The 23,371-nt window shown below is 42.7% G+C and overlaps 1 protein-coding gene across 2 annotated transcripts in view; it reads left to right on the top strand.

The window, feature by feature from the left end:
- The window catches only part of LOC142099297 (complement factor H-like), a 359,733-nt gene extending 339,758 nt beyond the window's left edge, over window positions 1-19,975 (top strand). For both annotated transcript variants that reach the window (XM_075182616.1, XM_075182615.1), the window contains one exon: window positions 19,731-19,975. In XM_075182616.1, coding sequence (XP_075038717.1) covers window positions 19,731-19,735 — 5 coding nt within the window. In that variant the 3' untranslated portion in view covers window positions 19,736-19,975. The remainder of the gene's footprint in view (window positions 1-19,730) is intronic.
- Window positions 19,976-23,371: the final 3,396 nt, after the last annotated feature.

Here is a 23,371-nt window from a genome sequence, read left to right as displayed (position 1 = left end):
ATTTGATCTTGGATGTCTTCTCGCCAACTCCAACTCAATCTTTCAAAAACTGAATTAATAATATTTCCACCAAAAACAGAAGCTCCCTGCCTGACATTTCAATTTCTGTTAATAACATGACCCTAAATCCCACCCAACAAGCTCGTTGCCTAGGTGTAATCCTTGACTTACAACTGTTGTTTATTCCCCACATCAACTCTATGTCTGAATCATGTTACATACACCTAAAGAACATTTCCAGAATACGCACATATCACAAATCAAGCTACTTAAGGTGTTAAAAAGGTTCTTGTCATGCATTTGGGCCATAGCCCAGGCCTCCTCAGGGGAAGAGCGTTACTTCCCGACGTAAGCGCCCTTTTTTAACGTGGTTTTGTCCACATGTCACCACCTCATCATTTTTCTCCATCACCTCATCTTTATCGCCACATCTATCCAGACACAGGGATCTCTCTCAGCGGTCCTGAGTATCACACTCCTCTCACTCTGTCACCCCCGTCAACCACCAACCACTCCCCACTGTCACCCCCGGCAACCACCAACCACTCCCAACTGTCACTTCTCCTTCAAGAAATATATATATATATTTTTTAAATCTTTATAAACACTTTTAACAATTAACAAATTAAATTAACAAATTAAAAACATCTTAGTATACCAAATTTCAGCCCTTTCTGAATTTTTTTTTCCACACACACTAAGAATTTAGTAGGTCAGTGTATAACTCCGCCCAGCAGGTGGTGCTGCAGCTTGGTTTTATTTTTTCCACACACACACACACAGACAGACTAAAACACGCCACTAGACATATATATATATATATATATATATATATATATATATATATATATATGTATGTATAATATTGTCGTCCCTCGTTTTTTCAGTGCCATTTTAGAAGAGACAGCGTGTAGGGAAGAGATTAGCTGCGGAGCTCTGCTCAGAAAGCAGCGTTCAGGGTGAACCACGGACATAGAAAAGCAGTAGAATTCTGACATTATTGTAAAGCAGTTCTGTAGAGAATAGGCATCAACAATAGTTTGCTGATCAATTGCCTTTAATTTCAATCTTAATACACTTTACACAGACTAGTGGCTACTGGTTGTTGCTAATGCATTGCATTGCATATATCTAATAGTAATAGACAGTATATATAGACTGAGTTATACCCCATTCATACTGCACCAAAATCCCGGGTTTTTGCCGGGGCGAGCTCAAACGATCCGGGTCTTGGTGCAGTATGAATGGTACAAGTCAAAAATCCCGGGTCTAAAAACCCGGGTCTTCAACACGGGATTTATCGATGGGTAATTCCCGGGTCGGATCCGGGTTGCCTGCACTATGAATGGTGCAAACCGGGTTTTTCAACCCGGGTTGCACAGAAAACAAGCTGATTGGCTGTCTGCCTGTCTCTGGAGGATGATGTCATCGGTGGGAGCCCGTGGAACATTCGAGAAGGAGTTTAGGAGAAATGGTGGATGGTGGAGTGCAGATCAAGCTGAAGCAGAATCGGAGTTTGTTGGAGAAAATTGCTTTTATTTCACTGAAAAAGTGTGTATTAACAGCAACCAGTCACCATTTAATAACATCACCATTTTTCAGCCAATGAAAACTGCTCTGGTGATGACTCCCACAAATTGCCAGGGCACAGACTTGTGGAGTATGAATGGGGTCAACCTGGGAAATTCCCGTGTCCGAGGTGCAGTATGAATGGTGTTTCTGAGCTGGGACGCTCCGAGCCCCGGCAAAAACCCGGCTTGAAAAACCCAGGATATTGCCAGGGTGGCAGTATGAAAGCAGTATTAGATAGATATAATTCTTAACTAACTAGTATATTCTTTGAGAAAAACAGTGCTATTAGCAGCAGGATCATAAAAACAAACAAATTTATTTCTTTTAAAAGTGAATTATTTTTTTTAGGGAAAGTAATCTTGTGTGGGGCAGTGACAAGTGAAATAATTTAGAAAAAAACTATGTATTTGTGTGTGAGATGCAGCAGCAGTTGCATACCCCAAAAATAGCAATACACTGTAATATTTTCTATTTTCAATACTTCAATATTTTGTAAGGGCCATCCAGGGAAATCTATATGTAAAAAAGGCTGTTAGTCAGGGTCAACACACAGCTAGCCCCTCCCCCCAAAAAAAGGCTATATATTGCTTTATTTTCTATTTCTCAATACATTTATATTTTGAAAGGGTCATTCTGTGAAATATATGTTTAAGAAAGGATTTTAGCCAGGGTCAGCACACTGCTACCTCCCCCCCCCCCCCCCCCCCAAAAAAAACCAAAAAAAACCCAAAAGGCTGTACAGTGTAATATTTACTATTTCTCAATGGCATTTATAGTTCGGAAGGGTCATTCAGTAAACTCTATATGTAAAGAAGGCTGTTAGTCATGGTCAGCACACAGCTACCCCCCCTAAAAAGGCTATCTACTGTAATATTTTGTATTTCTTAATACATCCATATTTTGGAGGAGTCATTCAGTAAAATCTCCTTTTAGAGAAGGCTGTTAGTCAGGGTCAGCACGCAGCTAGCATCCCCACCCCACAAAAGGCTATATATTGTAATATTTTCTATTTCTCAATATATTTACATTTTGGAAGGGTCATTCAGTGAAATTTATATTTAAAAATTGAGTTTTTGTTAGAGGGTTTTGTCTGGACATTTTCGACATTCTATTACTGTAATTGAACAAATAAATAAACACACGGACACCAATGTAAATTTGGCAAAAGGTCAGTTCTTATTTAAACAAAAATGGTGGCAGACAGAGCACTGCAAGTCAGCTAACAACTAATAGCAAAATGAAAGTTACAAGATCCTTCATTGAAAGAATTGAAAATTTGGTCTGTAGTAAAGGGATCATTAGAAAATAGACAGGAAATGACTGGAAATGAATGTTAGTGCTATAAATAGTAATATAGGTGCAAAAACAGCTAAAAATAACATTATTTTATTTATTTTTTACAAGTTTTAATTAAATCCAGATCAAAAACCAAAACAAAAACCTTTCCCAAAAGTTCAACAAAACTGGTAGCAAAGTCGAAACATGGATTAGAACTGACACCAGTTTTGAAACTAAAACACGAGTGCACATCTCGAACATCAATACAAAACAAAATACATACAGTGATAATACATAAATACAATTATAATATATAGAGCTGATAAAACCTTAGCCTAAATTAGAATAAAGCAAATGCAGCAATACATGTAGCTAGCATAATAAAAAGCACAAAACATCATGCCATATGCAGCGTGCAATACAACAGGGATATAAAGAGAACGGATTCACTAGCAGTCACATATTTCCATATTTGTCTTTATCACCTTGGCAAAAGAGCTATAATCACTTTTTTTATATTTTTGCTGTTATAGTACATACTATTATTATTAGATTGACATGTGCATAAGTATTCCTATCTAATACTTGACTCTAAATTACAGGTATTGCAGTACATTAGACTTGTGCGACGGACAGAATATCATTTGTAGAGCACACATTTACTGCCATTAATTTTTCTGTAGGTCCCATACCAACCTATAAGCATATTTATATTATATATTTTGTATTTTTATTTTTATGTTTACTATTATTTTTTTTTAGTTATCTATTCTATCTTCCGCTATTTTTTCAACGTTATTTAATACAGAGAGTACTGACAGACAAGAGTCAAGTGGTAGAGATAACACTGACCGTGAAAGCTTTGATTCTAGAGGGAGGGGAGAGACAGAGGGAGGGCAGTAGATGGGCAATAGAGGGAGCAGATGGCGAAGCAGGGCTGTAGGAGAAGGGAGGGGAGGGGATGTGATCAAGATGAGGTAGTTTTAGAGAGAGCATTTGAAGGATTTAAGATAAGGAGGATAGTTTTCTATGGAGTTCCAGTTTTTGTGTGCAGTTCGGGAGAAGTCTTAGAGACTGGTTAGGAAGAAGGTGATAAGGAAGGAGAGGAGCAGGTCAGAAGCAGAGTGTAGGGGTCGAGCAGGGCTATATTTGGAGATAAAGTCAGAAATGTAGAGAGGGGAGGCATTGTGGAGGGATTTTGTTGTGGAAATTAAATTCTCTTACAAAGGATCAGATAAAGACAAGTCAGTTTTATGTTGGAAATGCAGCATGGGTCTCTAAACTTATGACAAGCAGAAAAATGTAATGAGGGTCACTCACAGGTTTATGTAGTATTGGCAACAAGTTTAGGGTTAATATATTTAGGTTACATATATAGATTATAGTTAAGACAGTGATTCTATGCATTTTGGTTTTGAAAGACCTCACTAATAGAAAGACATAAAAGTATGACAGTTAAAATGTGTGAGATCAGCTAATACATACATAATTAGACTATAACACTTAACACACACATATGATCAGGTTAATAGGAGCCAGAACATTAGCTGTGCCTAATACCATGTCCATAGTTAGCACATGTACAATCAACTGAGCATAGACCTCTCAAAAACACTATTTTGTTTTTCATATAGCTTAATATTAATATTTTAGCTCCAACTGAGACTTCATTTTATCTAACACTTCATAGGTGAGGAGCTTAACTGGGTTAGGAAGGCAATAGGAAGCCAGCAGAGGGATTTGTTGAAGGATTCAGCAGAAATAAAGATTTCCTTTACCAAAATATAAATAATATAAAAAATAAGTGCATTTGCATTTCAATAAATAAGCACCCTGCGCTATTTCCCTTAAATAAAGTTATACCATAAGTTACTTATAAGTGATCCAGTCACACTCCTCCACCCCTTGTCCATGTTGGCAACCACTGTGCAATGTCCCAACGATTTGGATCCTGGTCCCGCAGTTCTTAGGGATACCGGGGGTGACCCGAGGGATCTGGCTCTTCCTGCCAAGACAGTCCAGCCACATTGCTGTGAGCCTTTGCTCCTTGATTGGGAATTATGTGAAATTCATAAATTTGAAGAGCATGGTTCCAGCGCAATAATCTGCCATTTTTCCCTGAAGTGTGTTGTAGCCACTTTAAAGGAACATGTTCAGTCACTACAGTAAAATGTCGTCCATACAAATAAGGTTGAAGTTTTTCACTACCCACACAATGGCCAAACATTCTTTCTCAATTGTGGCATACCCCACCTGCCAGTTTAGCAGTTTTCTGCTCAAATAGGCCACAGGGTGTTCCTGCCCATCTGGCCCCACCTGGCTAAGTACTGCTCCCAGTTTGCACAATAAAATCATAATTGGGCACCAACAGTACTGGAGCACGAACCATGGCTTCCATTAATGACAGAAATGCCAGCTCACAAGCGGGTGTCCAGTCAACTACTTTGGGGAGTTTCTTCTTAGTGAGATCTATCATGGGCTTCACTACAGTACTAAAGTCTGGGACAGAATGTCTGTAGTACCCTGCAGTCATTAAGAATGCCAGTACATGTAACTGGGTCGTAGACTGGGGCCAGTCTCAGATTGTCTCTACCTTAGCTGGTTCTGGCCTAACTCTATCTCTGCCCACGCAATGTACGGGTACTGTACCTCTGACATCCCCATCTGGCACTTCTCTGCCCTAACAGTAAGGAATGCCCACCCAATCTTCCCTAACACCAGCCCTATTTGCTCCACATTATCTTCCCAAATCCTACTGAAAATGGAAATGTCTTCTAGGTAACCCTGAACTCTGTCCAACTCAAATACAAAAGCGTTAATACAGGGCAAGGAATAGATGTCAGACATTGGCACATTTATTCAACTAGCAGTAGTATACGTAAAACCGTGTTGCCTTATCATTCGTGGGAACCAATACACCAGAGGATGCAGATAGACTGCGCAATGACTGGATCACACCTAGCTCAAGCAGCCCCCACATCTCTCTGTATAGAATCTCCATGGCCGCTGATGAGACCCGATACATGGGTTGTCTAACTGGCCTATGCTCACAGTGTCCACGTGGTGCATCACCAAGCAAGTCCGACTGCGATTTCTACTGAACTGAGTCGCAAAGGGTCACAGCACTGCCTCAAGCTGCTCCCTCTTGGGGGCACTCAACTGCTCATCCCAGCCCCCTTCCTCTACACCCCCTTCACCTCTGGCATCCGCGAAGAGGTCAGGTAGTGGGTCAGTTTCTGGTTCCTCAGTTGGTAAGCAGCAAACCGCTGCTACCGACTCCACACACTCGTGGTATGCCTTCAACATTTTTACGTGGTAGATCCGCTGCCGCCTACTGTTACTTTTAAATGACGCAACGTAAGTGATGTCACTCGGGCGTTTTGAGACCGTGTATGGTCCAACCCAGGCAGCCCAAAGCTTGTTCTGGTACTTGGGCATCAGAACAAGTACCTTCTGCCCTACCTCAAACACTCTGGCACACGCGCCCTGATCATACCAAGTCTTCTGTTTCGCTTGCGCTCCCGCTACCTTTTCGCAGTTATGGAGGACCGAGCTACAGCCTCTGGATACCAGTTAGCGTAGTCCACCACGGTGAGGATGTACCTCTTCCCTGATCTGCTGGGCACAGGCAGGGGACCTACTGTGTCTACAGCCACTCGCTGAAAAGGATCCCCAATTATTCGCAAGGGCCTGATGAGAGCACAAGCACTGGGGCGCCCAAGACACTGACACACACCACAGGACTTACAGTAGGCCCGGATGTCATCCGACATTCCAGGGTAGAAAAAATTCTATGTCAGGTGCTTCAGTGTTCGGTCTCTTCACTCGTGTCCCAACATAGGGATTTCATGGGCAACTGACATTAGTAGCACAAGAAAGCCCCGTGGTACCACCAGTTGAACTTGTTCCCAGACTGGTCTATCCCCATCTACATTTCAAGCTACACGGTACAACAACCCTTTACGCCAGGTCACACTCCCCACCTCCATCGTTGGAAGGCTGCCACCAGCTGCTGTCTCATGACTTCCAGTGAGGGATCAGAGAGCTGCACTGCCCTGAACTCTTACCTGCGGCCCTCACTATAGTCTATGTCAGGATATGCTGCAGGGAGGTCTATGTTGGGGTGACTAGGTTCAGTCAAAGTGGGATCAGTCAAAGGGTGGTCACTGTGGTCTGCTATAATCACAGCAGGAGCTGGCATACTGCTAGGGACAGGAGCATCACCGGGCACCCCTGCAAGATCAGGTTGGCAAGAGACAACATCCTCTGCATTGCTAGGTCACATAATCTTTCAGGAGGCAAATGGCTGGCTGTTTCCTGAAGAAATAGCAGATATGGTCTTTTCCTCTTGGCTGGCTGAATCTGTGGTTGCTGGTGATGGCTGTTGTCTAGCAGCTGTGGTCTTTTCCTCTTGGCTGGGTTGGGAAGGTGTAGATCCTGCAGACTGTACTCGGGCAGCTTGGTAATAAAGTTGAGAAACGCGATAACAATTCCACCCCAGGACTCGGATTAGGTTCACGAATCTGGGGTGCTTGGGCTGTGGGACAGTTCATCCTGCAACTGTAGCACTTCTCCAGCCTGGGCTCCAATGGTCTCTGATAACTCCCAGGAACAGGGCGGGGCGGTGGCTGGCGAATGCTACCCGAAGGGTTAGGTACTTGCTTTTGGGGCTGAGTAGATGAGGAGTGTCCCCCTTATTGTACAGTCCTTTGGGGTTGGCTGTTTACCTGGCATTCTGCCAGTGTGGCCTCACTGCCACATACTGATCCGTCATGTGGGCCGCTTGTTCCAGGGTTGCTTTGCTACTTTTCAATAGCCACTCCTTCACCTCCGGTGCGCACCGGCGGTGAAATCTGCAAGTTATGTCTGCTACTTCCTCTCAGGACTTGACGTCAGACCCCTTAATCTATCTTGTTGCCAACTGCCACAACTGGTTGGCATATTCCTATGGGTGCTTTTATCTAAGTCCCGAAATTTCTGCCATAGGTCTCTGAGGAGGGCCGTTTTACCCCCATCGTAGTTCGCACAGACCTTTGGGACCACTCCACGATAAGATTCCACTGCACAACCTTGTAGCTTGGAAACCAGATACTTTACCCACTCCTGTTTGGGCAAGACATGCAGGCTACAAGACATTTCAAACACCTGCAAATGTCCATCAATATCTCCAACAGTGTCATCAAATTTGGTAAAGCGAAGAGATCCCAATCTGGGAGTAGCAGATGACTATTCACGAGCCGCTGCAGGAGGCGGTGCCCACCGATGGCCCCACAACTTGATAATAAGCAACCATTCTGCCTCAGTTGTATTGTCTCCCAAGGACCCCAGCTGCTGCATTTTTACAGAAAAGTTACCCTCATCACGCTGTTGAACTTGCATCACTGGTTCACTCTGTGGGAGGGGACTGTTGCTGGAAACAGGCGCTGTGTTCTGGGATGTTGCTGCAGGTACCTCTAGGTTTAGAGTTAATGTTTCCTCCTGGTCACTGTCACAGTCAAATTCCTCATCTGCTGATCTGTACTGCGCATCCCAGGCCTTCAGCGCCTTTTTCATTTCGCTCCTTGCCGCTGTGTAAGAAATTTCTAACTTCTTTGCTTTGCACAGTATCTCAAGGTCCGCCTTGGACATTTTGCTGTACTTCAGCATCCTGTGTGTTCTCCTGGCTGCAGTTATTCCTCTCCTGAATGACTCACCTCTCCTGACTGGTGCACGAAAAGCCGCCTGCAGTTATCCCGCCGCTCGCCACCAGAAATCTGTGACAGGATGGACCGCCTATGCCACCCGTCTGTTGCTGCTGGAAACGGCTGGGCTTACGTTGCCACCGTTCCCTTTCGTTATCCCAAACGCGCCCTCTCACTGCAGTAGGAGGGGCTTACAAAGGCTGCCACCACTGGACTCCTTAACCGGCATCCAGTACCGGGTTTCTTCTGGGTAACTGACGCTGCAAGTGTACCCCGCTACTGGTGTAACTGGGCTGGTACCACTGACCTCTTCCTATGGATCATGGTTGCTGTGTATGAATTTCCCCTGGCCTATCACACTGGCCAGAGCTGCTGGGTAGCGGCAGAGCAGTGGTACTGGATGCTGGGTCCAAACCTCAGAAACAGCCGGGAACGGATTCAATTTGGGGTCTAATCTGTAGGTCACAGGGATAGAGAAGTTTTCAAGCAGGTCTTTGAAGCGAGTGATGTTTATTTGCTCTCCCTGGTTCAAGGTACAGGGGAGCAGGTCAGATGGAACATAAAGAACAGTTTTCAATACAAGACATTGCTTTTTATACAGATTTGTACACAGCCTAAAAAGATAAGACAGCCCACTTGAGGTCTGAGCTATTTTTAGAATCCGGATGCAATTTGTTTACCCAAACATGGATTTATATGCAATGCAAAGCTAACAATATTTACTGTTATCTGTGATATTCTAAACTTGCTGTGATTTCCTGTATTTCGTTTTTTAGATGCAGGAAATCTACTACCGAGGGGTAAATGTATCAAGGTGCGATATTGCAAAATCAGCGATTTTCTCGGGAGAGTTGACACTCACAGATGTATGAACCTGAGATTTCATGTAAAATCGCTAGAAATGTGTTTCTGTCAAAAGCGATATTTCCAAAATCGATAGAGATCAAACTCCCGACTGTTTACCGCTCTAGCTATACAAGTCAGAAATGTATGGAGCTGCGATTAAGCAAACTCTCCTGAGTTTGTTTTCAAACACGCCAGATACAACACGCTGCATTCTAGCAGCTTGTTCTGTAAACACATCACTGTTACACTGTCCTGTCATACAGCCTGAGGACCCGGCAGCTGTCAAAACTGTTAAAAATCGATAAAAGTTAAAAAAAGAAAAAAGCATTGGGTCCCCCCGCCGGCCACTCGGGGAGGGAAAAATTTGCTCGGGCCCCCGCCCCGATTTTCACTTAACCAGCACTAGGCAAACCCGCCTGGGGTGGGTGTCAATATAACAGGGGTACACACGGCAGAGATCCCCCTGCCATAAAGACAAACCAACCCCACACTGTTCAGCGCTGGGCTGGATTCCCTAGGGAGTGGGGTCTGACGAAAAAAAAACGAGTGGACCCCCCCTCTAGGGACAACCAGCCCAGTACTGAAAGCACTAGGGCTCTTCCTACCCCCGTGGGCTGTGGGTAGTAGGGTAAAAACGGTGATTGAATGCTATTTTCATAGCAAAGCATCACAGCTAACCTCCTCCTTACATACTGTTTGTTCTAAAATGGCACTTGAGAAAATGAGGGAGAATTATATTAATACTGCGTGTTTTGCAAAACAAAATTTCCAGAAATTGTGCTTTGCCTCATTTTGAGATCCAAATTTGGCATGCGAAACCGAGTCATGACTAGTTTTTACTCAGATCCACAGTGTCGGATCTGGTCGGATTTCAACCAATCCGAACTGCTAATCTCTGCTCGGAGCACATGTTCCACCCGTTTCAACCATATTACTCCATTGCCTACCACTGCCCTGTACTGCCTGTTTCAGCTACCCCTTTCTCCTCTCCTCTTACCCCTTTCATAGCCCATATATGTTGTTCTCTTTCACCATTCCTCTATGCACTATTCAATCCACACTTGTCCTACTTACCTCCACATTTCAGGTCTACCCTTTCTTTCAAGTTGTATGTTTCTTCAACAATTCTTTTAGGAAACAACCTTGCACGCACTTGAGATTTGTAGTTTTCATTAACTTTAAAATAAGTTAGTGTCCACTGGCTTAATTGAATTAATTTATTCAGCCAAGTGTGCAACAATTTTTTTGATTCACAAAAAACACCCCAAATGTTTTGCCTATAGGCCTTAATGAACTAAAACATGAACCATTTTATGTTCACACATCTTTGGTGAGCACAACCTTTTTGGAGATATATTCTCTTAAACTGCAGGATTGCAGAATATTTGTAGATGCTGTGTGTGTGTATATGTATGTGTATATATATATATATATATATATATATATATATATATATATATATATATGAAACAATGTAAGAATCTAAAAAATAAAATTCAATGACTTTGAGTATGTTGTCATACTGCCAACATGGCCTGACTGTGCTAGGCCTCTCTTGTTTAGTTAATATTTTGTTTTCCAGCATCTAGGCTTCTGACCTCACCTACTAGGTAAGATATTTATAATATATATATATATATATATATATATATATATATATATATATATATATATATAATATATATATTTATATATAATGTGCATTAGGAATGAGTGAGTGAAAGGCTTCAAATTCCAAAAGGCAATGACTATGTTTATATCTTAAGACTGTCATTAATATGCAATTCCCCAGAAAAAATAATACCATGCATATTATTATAATCTGGAGACCGATTTCATCTACATATTCCACTCTATTACATCAAGTAAAACATTTTAAATGTTACTAAAATGGATGGTGCCCATTTATTCAATGTCATTAGATCACCTATAACAAAACTTCAAATGAGATCTTTCTACACCCATCTGTCATGACCACAGTCCTGATACAGTGTTGCAGAATAGGAGTGTTTCACTAGCATTTGTAAACTAAACTAATTCAATTAGTAGAAGTTCACAAGCAAAACAAAATGCTTTATGACTTTTAGATGTCTATTATACACTTTCTTCTAGTGGAGTCATGATGCAAAAGACAGGTCAGGGGAATGTTCACACGTAACCAACCAGGGAGGATTTACTCTGGTTAACCAGAGCATGGGGTATGAATAAACTTCATCCCATTCAAGTAAATAGAGGCATTCTATGAACATATGTTCAGTGCTTCAAAACACTAAAACAAGGATTCGGTCTGGATGTAGCCTTAAAATACATGCAAATTAAAATAACCAAATAAAAGCACAATATTGCAGGCCTCTTTTTACATGAAAGTTAAAGTTTTCAATTGTGCGCAACTCTAAATTAGTCCCATCGTGATTTAATTTTTTTTTTGTGTTCATTACAAATTATAACTTGGATCTAAAATCTATTGGAGCAACATTACAATATTCATATATGTTTATATAGTTGCTGTTTATATGAATGTTTTGTGTATGTTTTTTTTTTCCATTTTTTTTTTTTTTAAATTGTTATTTAGAAACCGCAGAGACAAAAGAGATAACATACTTAACAGTTGTGCCAACAACACTTGGCAGATAATACAAAAATAGTAGACCCAACTTGGTACAAATTAAATATAACCCTAGCGTTATTTAGGAAGCAGTGCTGAAAAAAAAGACAGGGTAATCTATTACTTTTTAAGACTTGGAGACATTTATGGTAAAGCGGTGGTTTTGGTTTTTTTTTGTTTTTAAGGTGGGGGGGGGGTAATGGGGAGGGGAGGGAGGGGGGGTATAGGGTTTGGTTATACGAATCAAACGGTACCCGGAACAGGAGATTGTTGCCACTTAAACCACAGTGTTCAAACTTCCCGGAATTTAGGAACAGTGTCATTTAGTAGAGCTGAGATATGTTCCATAGAGGAGATGAACCAAATACGATTAAGCAGCTCTGTTTTAGAAGGAGCGGACGGTTGCTTCCATGCTCTTGCAATAAGTAGTTTAGAAGCCTGGTAGATATGGGCGATTAAACAGTTTTCGGCCCTGCTAATATCAGGAATGGGTTGATTTAGCAACACCTGAGCCGGTACCTTAGTGACTCTGATTCCAGTTACCTTACATGTAATAGCCAGGGTTAGATTCCATAAGCTTGGACAACCGGGCATTCCCACCAAATGTGCAGGAAACTACCCTTAGCTCCACACAAACGCCAACAGCGGTCAGAGGCAGATGGGTACATACGGTGTAGTTTTTCTGGGTCTAGGTACCAGCACGAATAAATTTTAAAGCAATTTTCTTGAATGCCTGCATTTATGGAGACCTTTGCAGTTCTCTCCCGGATGATAGACCACTCCTCGCTGTCCAATGTTATCCCCAGATCTTGTTGCCAAGCCTCCTCGTGAGGTTCGGGAGTTTGGTCTAGAGGGGCAATGAGCATACGGTACAAAATAGAAATATTACCCCTGCGTCCCGCCGAATGTATGCAATGTTGCTCAAATGGGGATCTTTTACGCAATCGGGTGGCTCTGGTTTGTGACTGTATAAAGTTCCGAATTTGTATATATTGGAAATGAGCCGATAGTGGCGGATGACATTTATTCTGGATTTCTTCATATGAGGCAGGTGCAGTTTCCCCCACAATGTGGAGGAAGCGTTCCATTTTATGCCTTTTCCACCAGTCGGCCATCGCTCCTGACCTACCTGGTTGAAAAAGTGGGTGAGTCCAGATAGGTGTCAAAGGTGACGGGTAAGGTGCCAGGCTATATTTTTTGTTGGCCAGATCCCAGGAATTTAGTGTGAAAGATATGGATGGGCAAGAGTATGCCATTGCAGGTCTACTGGATCTGGGAAGCCATGGTAGGTGATGCACGGGGGCGACTGGTGACAAAGCATTTTCAATGTCCACCCACCTTTTCAGGCCTGGTTTAAGGTGCCAAGAGATGACAAAACTTAACTGAGTAGCCAGAAAGTATTCATGAATTAGCGGAAGGCCAAGGCCTCCAGCCTCTTTGGACTTAGCCAGCATGGTCTTCCTCAATCTAGGTTTCTTTCCTTGCCATATAAACTGGTTGCAGGCCGATTGGAGCGTTATTAATATTTTGCGAGGGATTGCTATAGGGAGAAGCAGTCAGAGGTTCCCAGGGGTGGGAAGTCTGCTACTTGTTAGGAGCCCCAAGGAGGGAAGGCTCGAGTTCGGAACTAGTAACCACTCTCAAGGTGGACGAAACAAATGCTATCTATTAATTCGTACTGACTATGGCGGTTCCTTTGTGTTGTAGGGGAGTGGCACTGGCTTTAGGTGGCCGCCACCGTCCAGAGCATTTAAATATAAAAATAAAAATAAAAAGTAACATTATGACTGTTAGGGTCAAGTAATCATAAAAACAGTAAACTCTGCAAACTCAACAACGTTTAACTTACTCAAATAAGAGAAGAAAGACTATGCACGCCCTTTGGAATGGAAGATGCTCATTGGACACTGCCGAACCTACAGCTGTATTAGGGATTTTCTCCGGGTAGAGTAGGGAGGGAAAGACACCTCCCCCCTCCAAGCCCCCAGACTCCCTTATTGTCAACAGGAAATTCCAAACCAGGGTGCGTGGGCAGAAGACATCCTAGACAAGTACAAAGGCATTAGAATATATTGATTCCCTTATAGGGAACTTTCTGACTATACATTATAAATTAGCACTGGAGCAAAAGAAATAAGGAAAATATGTGCCCCTTGAGGCACTACCTGAGAACAGTTGTTCTGGGGAAGAAAGACATGTTAACACACAATTTTTATCAAGAGTCAGGCAGGCTGTGAGTTTGAGGCCTCATTCTCAGGAGCTGAACCCGCAGGAGCTCGGATCTGAAGTTAGCGTAGGAAATGGCGGCCTTCTTCCAAAGATCTGATGGACACTGATCGACCCTCCGTTAGCATCACCAAGCAAAAGGGGAATCCCCATTGGTATTTGTAACCTTGATCCCTCAGAGCGACTGTGATTTCTTTAAGATCCCTCCTTTTAGCGAGCGTAGATGGAGCTAAGTCCTGAAAAATTTGTAACTTGGAGCCTTCAAAGAAGATGAAGTTTGAGTTCCTGGCACTCAATGTGATCTTTTCCTTAACTTTAAAAGAAAGAAACTTCAGGATGACATCTCTGGGAGGGGATGAGTCTTTAGGTTTGGGCCGAAGGGCTCTGTGAGCCCTCTCTATCTGGATCTGAGATTCAGAGAGGGAGGGAACTAGGTGGATAAAGAGGCGGATCAAATAGGGTTCCAATGAATGAGCCTTAATGTCCTCAGGGACATGCCGAATACGGAGGTTATTTCTTCTCTCCCGGTTTTCGAAGTCCTCATTTTTGTCTCGTAGGAATTCAAGCTTCCTGCTGAGATATTCAAAGTCCTGGTTGGTTTCACTTTGGAAGGTTTTACATTGTGTCTGGGACTGTTCCAAGGTGCTAGTTCGCTGGCTCAGGTCAGAAATATCTTTTTTCAGTTCCCCCACTGTCTTCTGAAATTCAGCTGTGAGAGATTGTTTAAGATCTACCAGGAGGGAGCGAATGTCTGATATGTCTTTCCTTGTTGCCGGAGCATCTTCCACTTCCATGTCCTCCTCCCGGGATGACCCATTTCTCGTGGACGAGGAGCCGGCCGTGGTTGGTTTGTCTTGTCTAGAAAAGTGCTGGGTAATTTCAGCATTTTGCCCTCTTTTTATTTTGGAGGCGGATTTACTCATGATTAAAGAGAGGATGGAAATAAAGAGATGCTTATGTATAGGAAGTGCTTGCCCTTTTAGTAATGCTCTGGACGATTGCAACCCCGGGTTTTACATCCTCATAAAAGTGAAAAACACATGAAAAAGCCTGTTATTTTTACATTGAGCTTGTGTGAGCAGGGCTCGTAGGCTAGCAGAGCATGGAAGTGTCGAACCTTAGTTACTGTGAAGCAACAGTATATTTCTGCCGCTGGAGTCTTACAGAGGCTGCTATCTGCAGAGTGGTATAAGGGCAGCTTTCAATGCCTAGACACTTCACCCCCGGTTCATGCCGGACAGAATGTACAGGGCCCGACACTAACCTGAGACTCCTGTCCCGCTACCGTTCCAGCAGTGTGGATCCGTGTCTGATGACAATGCAGCAAGTCCAGACAGTAGGGGTCTGCCTCCCTCTGGGTGTCGCACAGGTTGGTAATATCCTCGGGGGCTATATTGGGTGCCCCAGATGAGTGCAGGGCTCCCCCTGACCCCAGTGTCCTGTCGAGATAGCTGCCAGGCCACGCCCCCGCATGAAAATAGAGTTTAAGGGAAGATCCCCAAGAGCTCCAGAAAAACCGAGGAGAATTATAGACAGATAGGTATTATTACTTAATATATTATAGAGTTCAGTGATAGAGATTCGCCACCAGGTGGCAGCACTGGTTTTGAGTTAGAGTCAGACAAATTGATTGTATGGGTCTTCTTGACCAGATTAGATTGGTAACAATTAGATTGGAAATTGGATCTTTTTACACGCTACAAGAGTGTGCTTGTTTGTAGTTTATCCATAGAGGGGGAAGGAAATAATGACTCACTGCCTGAAGGAACACAGAAGCAGGCTAATACAGCTCAATGGGAGCAGGACAGAAGAAGCAGGTTCACACTTAGCTTTCTGTGTCCCAGTTGCACCTTTCAACGTCCCGATTGAGACCTGGAGCCAATGGAGGACAGTTACCAGATGCAGAATGCAGGGCTCAGTGAATCAGTTCAAAGGCCCAGTGGAAGTACAGTGGCGGGAGTCCTTACCGGAGAAAGATGGCGGGCCGAGAACCGAGGCAACGGCCTTCCGCAGCGGGCTAGGCCCCCGAGAGCTGGAGGGCTTGGGAGCTCCAAGTTTACCCCGGGGAGGATCCGGAGCGCAGCGCGGGTGCTGGTAAGTAGCGGGGGCAACGTGGGCTTGTTTTTACGTTCCCAGCGTCACATAGGCACTTAGCAGGACCACCGAGGGATTTCGCTGGGCGAGGAGTTGTATTTAGGAGACACGGGTGCTGGAGGGCTCGGTATGCAGCCCAAGCGGCGGGGAGTCCAATGCTGCACAGGAAAGATCAAATAGGGCTCTCAGTGACCCGATGTCAGGGATTTTTGCTGACTTAGAAGCCGGAGCTCGGTCTCCACGCATCCGACCCTGATGGCTACCAAGCCACGCCCCCTGTTTTGTGTATGTTTAAACATTAATGGTGTGTAACCATGGCCACTGTAAGCAACCAGACAACCAATGCGCTATTCTGCCCTCACCAGTACGACCTTGATTGGAGGGTGGGGTGACAAACATCATAGCCAAGCGCCATACTGGCAGCACATCACTAACATGGACGAAGCTGCCAGCTGCTGTCTCTCTATATGTGACTGACTGTTGCTGTTGCCTAAACCTTGGGCCTAGGTTTGCCTAGTAGTAAAGCCGACCATGTGTGTTTGATAAAGAGCCACAAAGATTTGCAGCAATTGTTTCTGTGATGGAATAAATATTTAAATCATATTGGATATTGAAGTGGCTGACTTTTTTTTTCTACTTTTAATTTTTAACCCCTTTTACTCCCAGATATCTGCTAACTACAAATCAGGTGGCCACACCATTTTTTCGCATTTTTGTATACACCAAAATCAAATGTAGTAAAGATTCCAAAATTAATTTCATCTCCCTTCCCACAAACATTAGATTTTATGAAATGAAACTTCCTATAGAATTTAAAACTAGTATCTACAGGGGCGGGCTGGCAATTTCAACCCGGGGGGGCGCAGAGGCAGCCGCATCACATGACACGGGATGCAGCCGTGTCATTGATGACGCGGCCGCATCCCGTGTCATGTGATGCGGCCGCCTGTGAGATGACGCGGCCGCATCTCGTGTCATGAGATTCGGCCGCAGGTAAAAATCGGCAATTTGAATCTGGGGGGCGGCCGGCCAGCCTACCCCCCGGCCCTAACATCGCTGATTTGAGCGGCCCGGGTGGCCGGTGCCCCCCGGCCCAGCCCGCCCCTGAGTATCTATGATTGTGTACTCTAGACTATGCTCCTGAAAATGTTGGTCAAGCACACATTTTTTACTATAATATTTCTTTGTAAAATCTGAAACTGGAAGCCCAAGAGTGGACTTCCAGTTCCAGTTCATGGTCCCAAGCTAGCAGAATTTTACTGACAATTTAATGTTAAAATCTGTTAAAATAACTAATAAATAGGTCACAATAAAATATCTAGAGAAAAAACTAAATACAGGCCATCATTGTACAAACTAACAGCATATACCATCCATAATTCACATTCACATTGAAAGAAATATAAAATACATCCTGCATTAAGCAACAGCTTCCAATTTCAGCTCCAGCACAGCAAACTGCTTGCAGCCATGGGGGTAAATGTATCACACTCCGATTTTGCATTTTCAGTGATTTTAAACTCGCCGATGTATTAACTCCCGATTTGCTGTAAAATCGCCAGAGATGTGTTTCTTTCAAAATCGCCATTTTCAAAAGCGCAACAAGTCATGGTTCCAATTTTTTCCCACTCTAGCTATACAAATAGCCAGATGTATGAAGCTTAGATTTTGCAAACTCTCCCGAGTTTAAATTCAAAATCACGATATAAAACATACTGCTTTCTATAGGGGAGATTGTCAAACACATCACTATTACACTGCAGGGCAATGCTAACATAACAGGAGACACAATAGAAGTTTAAAATAAACCATCTTTTTTGTTGTAGAGGGGCAAAAATGATTATGAATTTTCTTACGGCAGACAATTTATTTTAATAATAAATTAGTTGCCCAAATGTAATTATAGAATAAATGTAAGTGTTTTTGTTTGTTTGTTTGTTTGTTTGCTTGTTTTTTATAACAGTGGCTCACTATTTCATCAGCAGTGGGGACAATATGCATATTTTTGTGATATGTCAACACTTATAATTTCCTAATGGGGACACTATTACAAGTAGAGAATTGTGGCACTACAAGTGCTCATGTGCATGCTGACACTAATTTATTGTTGAAATAAATTGTCCCCATAACAAAATTCATAATCATTTTTTAAACCTCTAAATCAAAAAAGATGGTTTATTTAAACTTCCATTATGCCTCCTTATATATTAACATTGCCCTGCAGTGTAATAGTGATGTGTTTGCCAATCTCACCTATAGAAAGCAGCGAGTTTGCTTTTAATTTCCCGCTAGTTTCACTTTAACATGGGAGAGATAGGAGTTTTAAAATCGATAAAATCGCCAGAGATTGGATTTAGGAAAGTCAGAATCACTGGTTAATACATATGGCGATTTTGCACTTCAAATAGCCAGTTATCTCTCGCGATTTATACAATTATCACCTGGGGTTTCTTATGGTATGAGCAGGACTCTACAACTTTGTCCAAGATCTGGTTGGAGATGCCACTAACTGAGACCAATGCAAAAGCAAGGAATTTTTACCGTGTGAGGATTTTCATTTTCTTGACAGTTGCCTGAAAAGTCAATTTGTTCTAATAAGTACATAATTCAACACAAGAAAGTATGAAAGCAAAGTATATCTATTTTTTTTATCCTTCTTTGCAGTACGTTTCCCTAAAATCAGTGATTTATTTTTATACTCTTATCATTACTTGGTAGTTTAATGTACTCTAACACTACGTTATTAATACTGGGAGGTTAGTTCTAATCTGTCACACACATCAGTAAATATGACCATTGGCTGCTGCAACAGAATACTTCTTCATGGCAGTTCCAGTTGAGATAGGAAAAAGAGTATAGTGAACGGCAGACAGGTGCTGATGGTAAGTGACTCAATTACAGGGAGGGCAGATAGTACATTGTTTGCTGTCTCTCTGTTTCCTAGATTTGGCATATAGTGTATTGGGTTTATAAATTGCTGGAACGCTACTGGAGAGGACCCAGAACTGGTAAATATTGGTACCAGTGACAAAGTTAGAGGTAGATGGCTGGTCCTTCAAAATGATTTCAAGGAATTATGCAAGCTAGATGCTTCAATGTAATATATTCTAAAATATTACTTGTTCCATTTGCAACACCTGGAAAACAACGTGATGTTAATAAGTGGCTAAGAAGTTGGTGTAGGAAGAAAGAATCAGGATTTCTGGAGAACTGTTTAGACAAGGAACAGGGCGTAGTCAATTGAATTTGCAACAAGTAAGCGTAGATCAGGAGATGAGTAAAATGAAAAATAGCAGTAAAATTCCAAATGTTTGTTAATAAATGTTATAAGTATTCCAAACAAAGTAGGTGAACAGGAAATTGTTTTCTTTATGTTACTACAACTCTAGATATATTACAATAATTCACTGCTCTTCTTTTTTTTTCAGCTTGAGTACGAAGATGTGATAACCATGCACAATATACCTGAGTTGAGAGATGCTTTCCTGCGTTTTTAACACCATTGCAAAACATATACTCAATATGCTAGGACCTACAGAAATTACTCTTTATATTTTAATTTCCTGTAATTGATGCAACAGCAATACTAATATAAGTTGTCCTCATTAAAATTAAACAAATGCTTTATTTTTTGTATCAATATCATGCTCTCAAATAAAGTAACATAATATTTGCTGTGTATTGTATTTGTTACTTTTCTGTCTTGTGTTTTCTGTAAAGATTATAACAATGTAGAGTCCGTAAGTCTGATTCATTTAGTAATGTAAATGCCCATACTTGTCATATTTTGCATTAAATTACACTGCGCATACCTAGAAACGAGCTATAAGCCAGAGAACGCAAGTGTATGCAATTCACAAGGACAATCATGACAGGCTACTATTTTATGAGCGTTAATGCATAGTAAGGGCATGCATAGCTCAAGCACACACAGCAGCATCTGATACAAGCTTTAGTCATCTCTAAGGTATGTGTTTTTCAGTCATACCACTTGCACCAACTACAGGTCAGGTGTAAGTGCCAAGTGATAGTGATGACGGTTATGTATGAATGCTAGAATATGTGTTTGCAATCAAGATAAACTATAAAAAATGCATTTTATGTACAGTAGACATTAATAACATCCTGATTAATGTAGATCATGGTGTGTGTGTTAAATGAAAAAGAACCCTTGTTTTTGTCACAGTTAGCTTGCTGTCTCTCCCTCATATGCGTGCTGCAACTTACTTCTGAATGTCTCTGGCAGAGGGCATCTCTCTATATCCTATGCATTCCACTGAGAACCATCACTTCCAGATACTGCAGTGAATGAGATGGGCACTTGGCTAGATATACATGCGCTCTGCAGTTATATAGTGCAATGCACTGAGATTGACAGTACTTTAGAAGAAATGTATCCGCAGTGCAGTGGACTAGATATAGATTTATACTGCGCGTTGTAGTATACTGCACACTATCTGACACATCGCTCCAGAGTGCAGCCAGTGTGACAACTTGAAGTGTATGTCCATCTATAGCAGACAGACTTTCCCATCTCCTAGCAGAGATAAATGTAACTGAGCTCGGGAATGCAAGAAGCTCCAGCACATAGAGCCATACAACTCAAACAAAAGCATCATATCTTTGCAAAAACAAAGGCAAAATCAAACACACATGCTTCGATTCTTTTCAGCCCAAGTCCACCCACGAAGACAAAATAGATATACTACCACTGATCCTTTCATATCTCGCAGACACAGCAAGACGTTTTGTGAATTAAATTAACGTGAGACAGGATAAAGAAAATATATGTAAACATGTCTACATCTGTGCATCTATTGGCATACAGTTAAACCAGGTCAGAAATGAAAGAGAATATTATGCTATTATAATATTTGTAAAACAGTGCAATTTCCAGGGCAGTGAGTGACAGGTATTGCAGTATGAGAACAGCGAGTGTGTGACATGTTAGTGTGAGCCACGCAATGGCATACACCAAGTGGCTCATGTTTTCCAGCTGTGAAGCGCAGCTTGTGAATATCATGTGCTCCCCAAATTCAGGTTCCGAGGCAGGCAGGAGGAAAGCATGTGAGCTGCTATAAGGAGAGATGTGTTATATTACTCGCTACATACCTTGTTGGCGTTCGGCACAGAACACATATGATAGATAGGTGATCACAGCAGGAACCTCAGAGCACTTTTAAATCTCCGGCCCCCAGCTTAGTGCAGTGAATAAATTAACTGACGTCACTGAGGGGCGGGAAGTTTAAACGGCTCTGTTACAGCCGCTCTGGCACCACTCAGAGAGATTAAACTTTGAAATGAGAGCCCTAATAATACTACAGGGTGACCCCCTCTCAACCCCAAAACACTAGCCAGCCCCCCTGTGGATAGAAAATATGGCTAATTTCTCCAGCTCAGAAATGAAAATCTCTAAGCGAAAAAGTCAGCCATATTTGTATTCTCATGTGAAGCCAGGCTGAGTACACCCACTCTCTTTGGCATGTACCATCGGTATGGCTCTGCGTTTTCAGATTGACTAAGATGAAAGGACCAAACAGCTGTTAGAAGCAGCAGAACCAAAAAGCTCTGGTTACCTGAAGTGGCGATCACCAACACCACAACGCCCAGGGTCTGGGGGTGGGGTACGGCCTAACGGTGCTGAGTACACCGACAACACTTACCACAACATCTTCAGTCCGGACGGCTGATTCCTGACAAAGATCCATGACCACTCTTTTGTGAACCAGCTTCAGCCAATCACGATGCAGAAAGACGCCGGCGTGACTTGATGACATCAGTGAGATAGGCGACGCTGGTAATGCTGCTCTTAAGGGAGTATGCAGCTATGTACAATGTACTTTAGAAAGAGTTGTACATTGTACATAGCTGCATACTTACATTACCCCCTTAAGAGCAGTGTTACCAGCGTCACCTATCTCACTAACGTCATCAAGTTGCGCGGTGTCTTCCTGCATCGGTATTGGCTGAAGTCGGGGTAAGTGTTGTTGGTGTAGTCAGCATCGATATGCTGACTACCATCGGGTCTGGCATGTCACAACTGCCACTTTTCCCAGTTACTTTGCTGTCTGTTGGGCATTTACAAGCAGATCCATTTAAAGCAATGGACAGTACACTCTATTATATCTGAGCAATTATTTGCAAATAGGTTGCGTGACAGGTTACTTCAATCACTGCTCAGAATCCATGCTGCTAGATGCCCAATGTGGAAAGCAGCAATACTGACGACGGTGGGACGGGCTCTGGCGTGCTGGGAGAGCTTTTGCACCTAGGCTTGTGCTGGAGTCACAGGAGAGCAGGGAGCCAGTGGTGGTCCCAATCCTGCTCATAGGTGCTGGCTGGGGACCCGGGACAGGTGTGACACGGGAAAGTACAGGGTACAGGTAGAAGGGCAGATCGAATCAAGAAGTATGTGGGGAAGGTAGAGTGTTGACACGAGCACTGATCATGCTGCTTGCTCTCACTGTTAGCAATGACAGTGATAGCAAGCAGGATGGCAGTCTCTGATTGGTTGTGTCTCTACAGCACTTAATGCTCCGAAACCAGATGTGTACTATCAAGACAGTGCCCGGCATAAGTGCACAAATACTTTAAAAATGCAAGGCAGCTGAATAATTAAAAAAAAAAAAAAACAATCTATGTTTCAGTGAGTATTATATTTCATTCTAAAGAACTGCTGATGTGCTGCATTGAACAGGACGTGAGAATCCTGCAGACAGATTTCACTAATATCAATACTGCACGATCTGCACGACAGTACTGCTGATCTCTCACACACATATTGTTGTACTGGCAGATTACCATGCACTTTTACTGTAGCTTCTCTGTATTCTAAAAATCAGAAGGTGTCCTCTAGACAGGGCTGCCATCAGAATCTGTGGGGCCCAGTAGTAATTAATGTGGCAGGCTCCCCCCGTCTCTCTGCACTGTACATGTGCCCCCTCCCTCTGCACAGTACATTCTCTGCTCCCTTCCTATCATAGTAAATGTCCTCTCATCATTCCATCTGCTCCCCCCTCACCATCCCATTGCAGTAAATATTCTACTCCACTCCTCACCATCTCATCAC

The sequence above is a fragment of the Mixophyes fleayi genome, chromosome 8 (genome assembly GCF_038048845.1).
Source record: "Mixophyes fleayi isolate aMixFle1 chromosome 8, aMixFle1.hap1, whole genome shotgun sequence".
Taxonomy (NCBI): Eukaryota; Metazoa; Chordata; class Amphibia; order Anura; family Limnodynastidae; genus Mixophyes; species Mixophyes fleayi.
The sequence above is the reverse complement of the archived record's forward strand: the minus strand, read 5'-3'. Positions and strand labels throughout refer to the sequence as shown.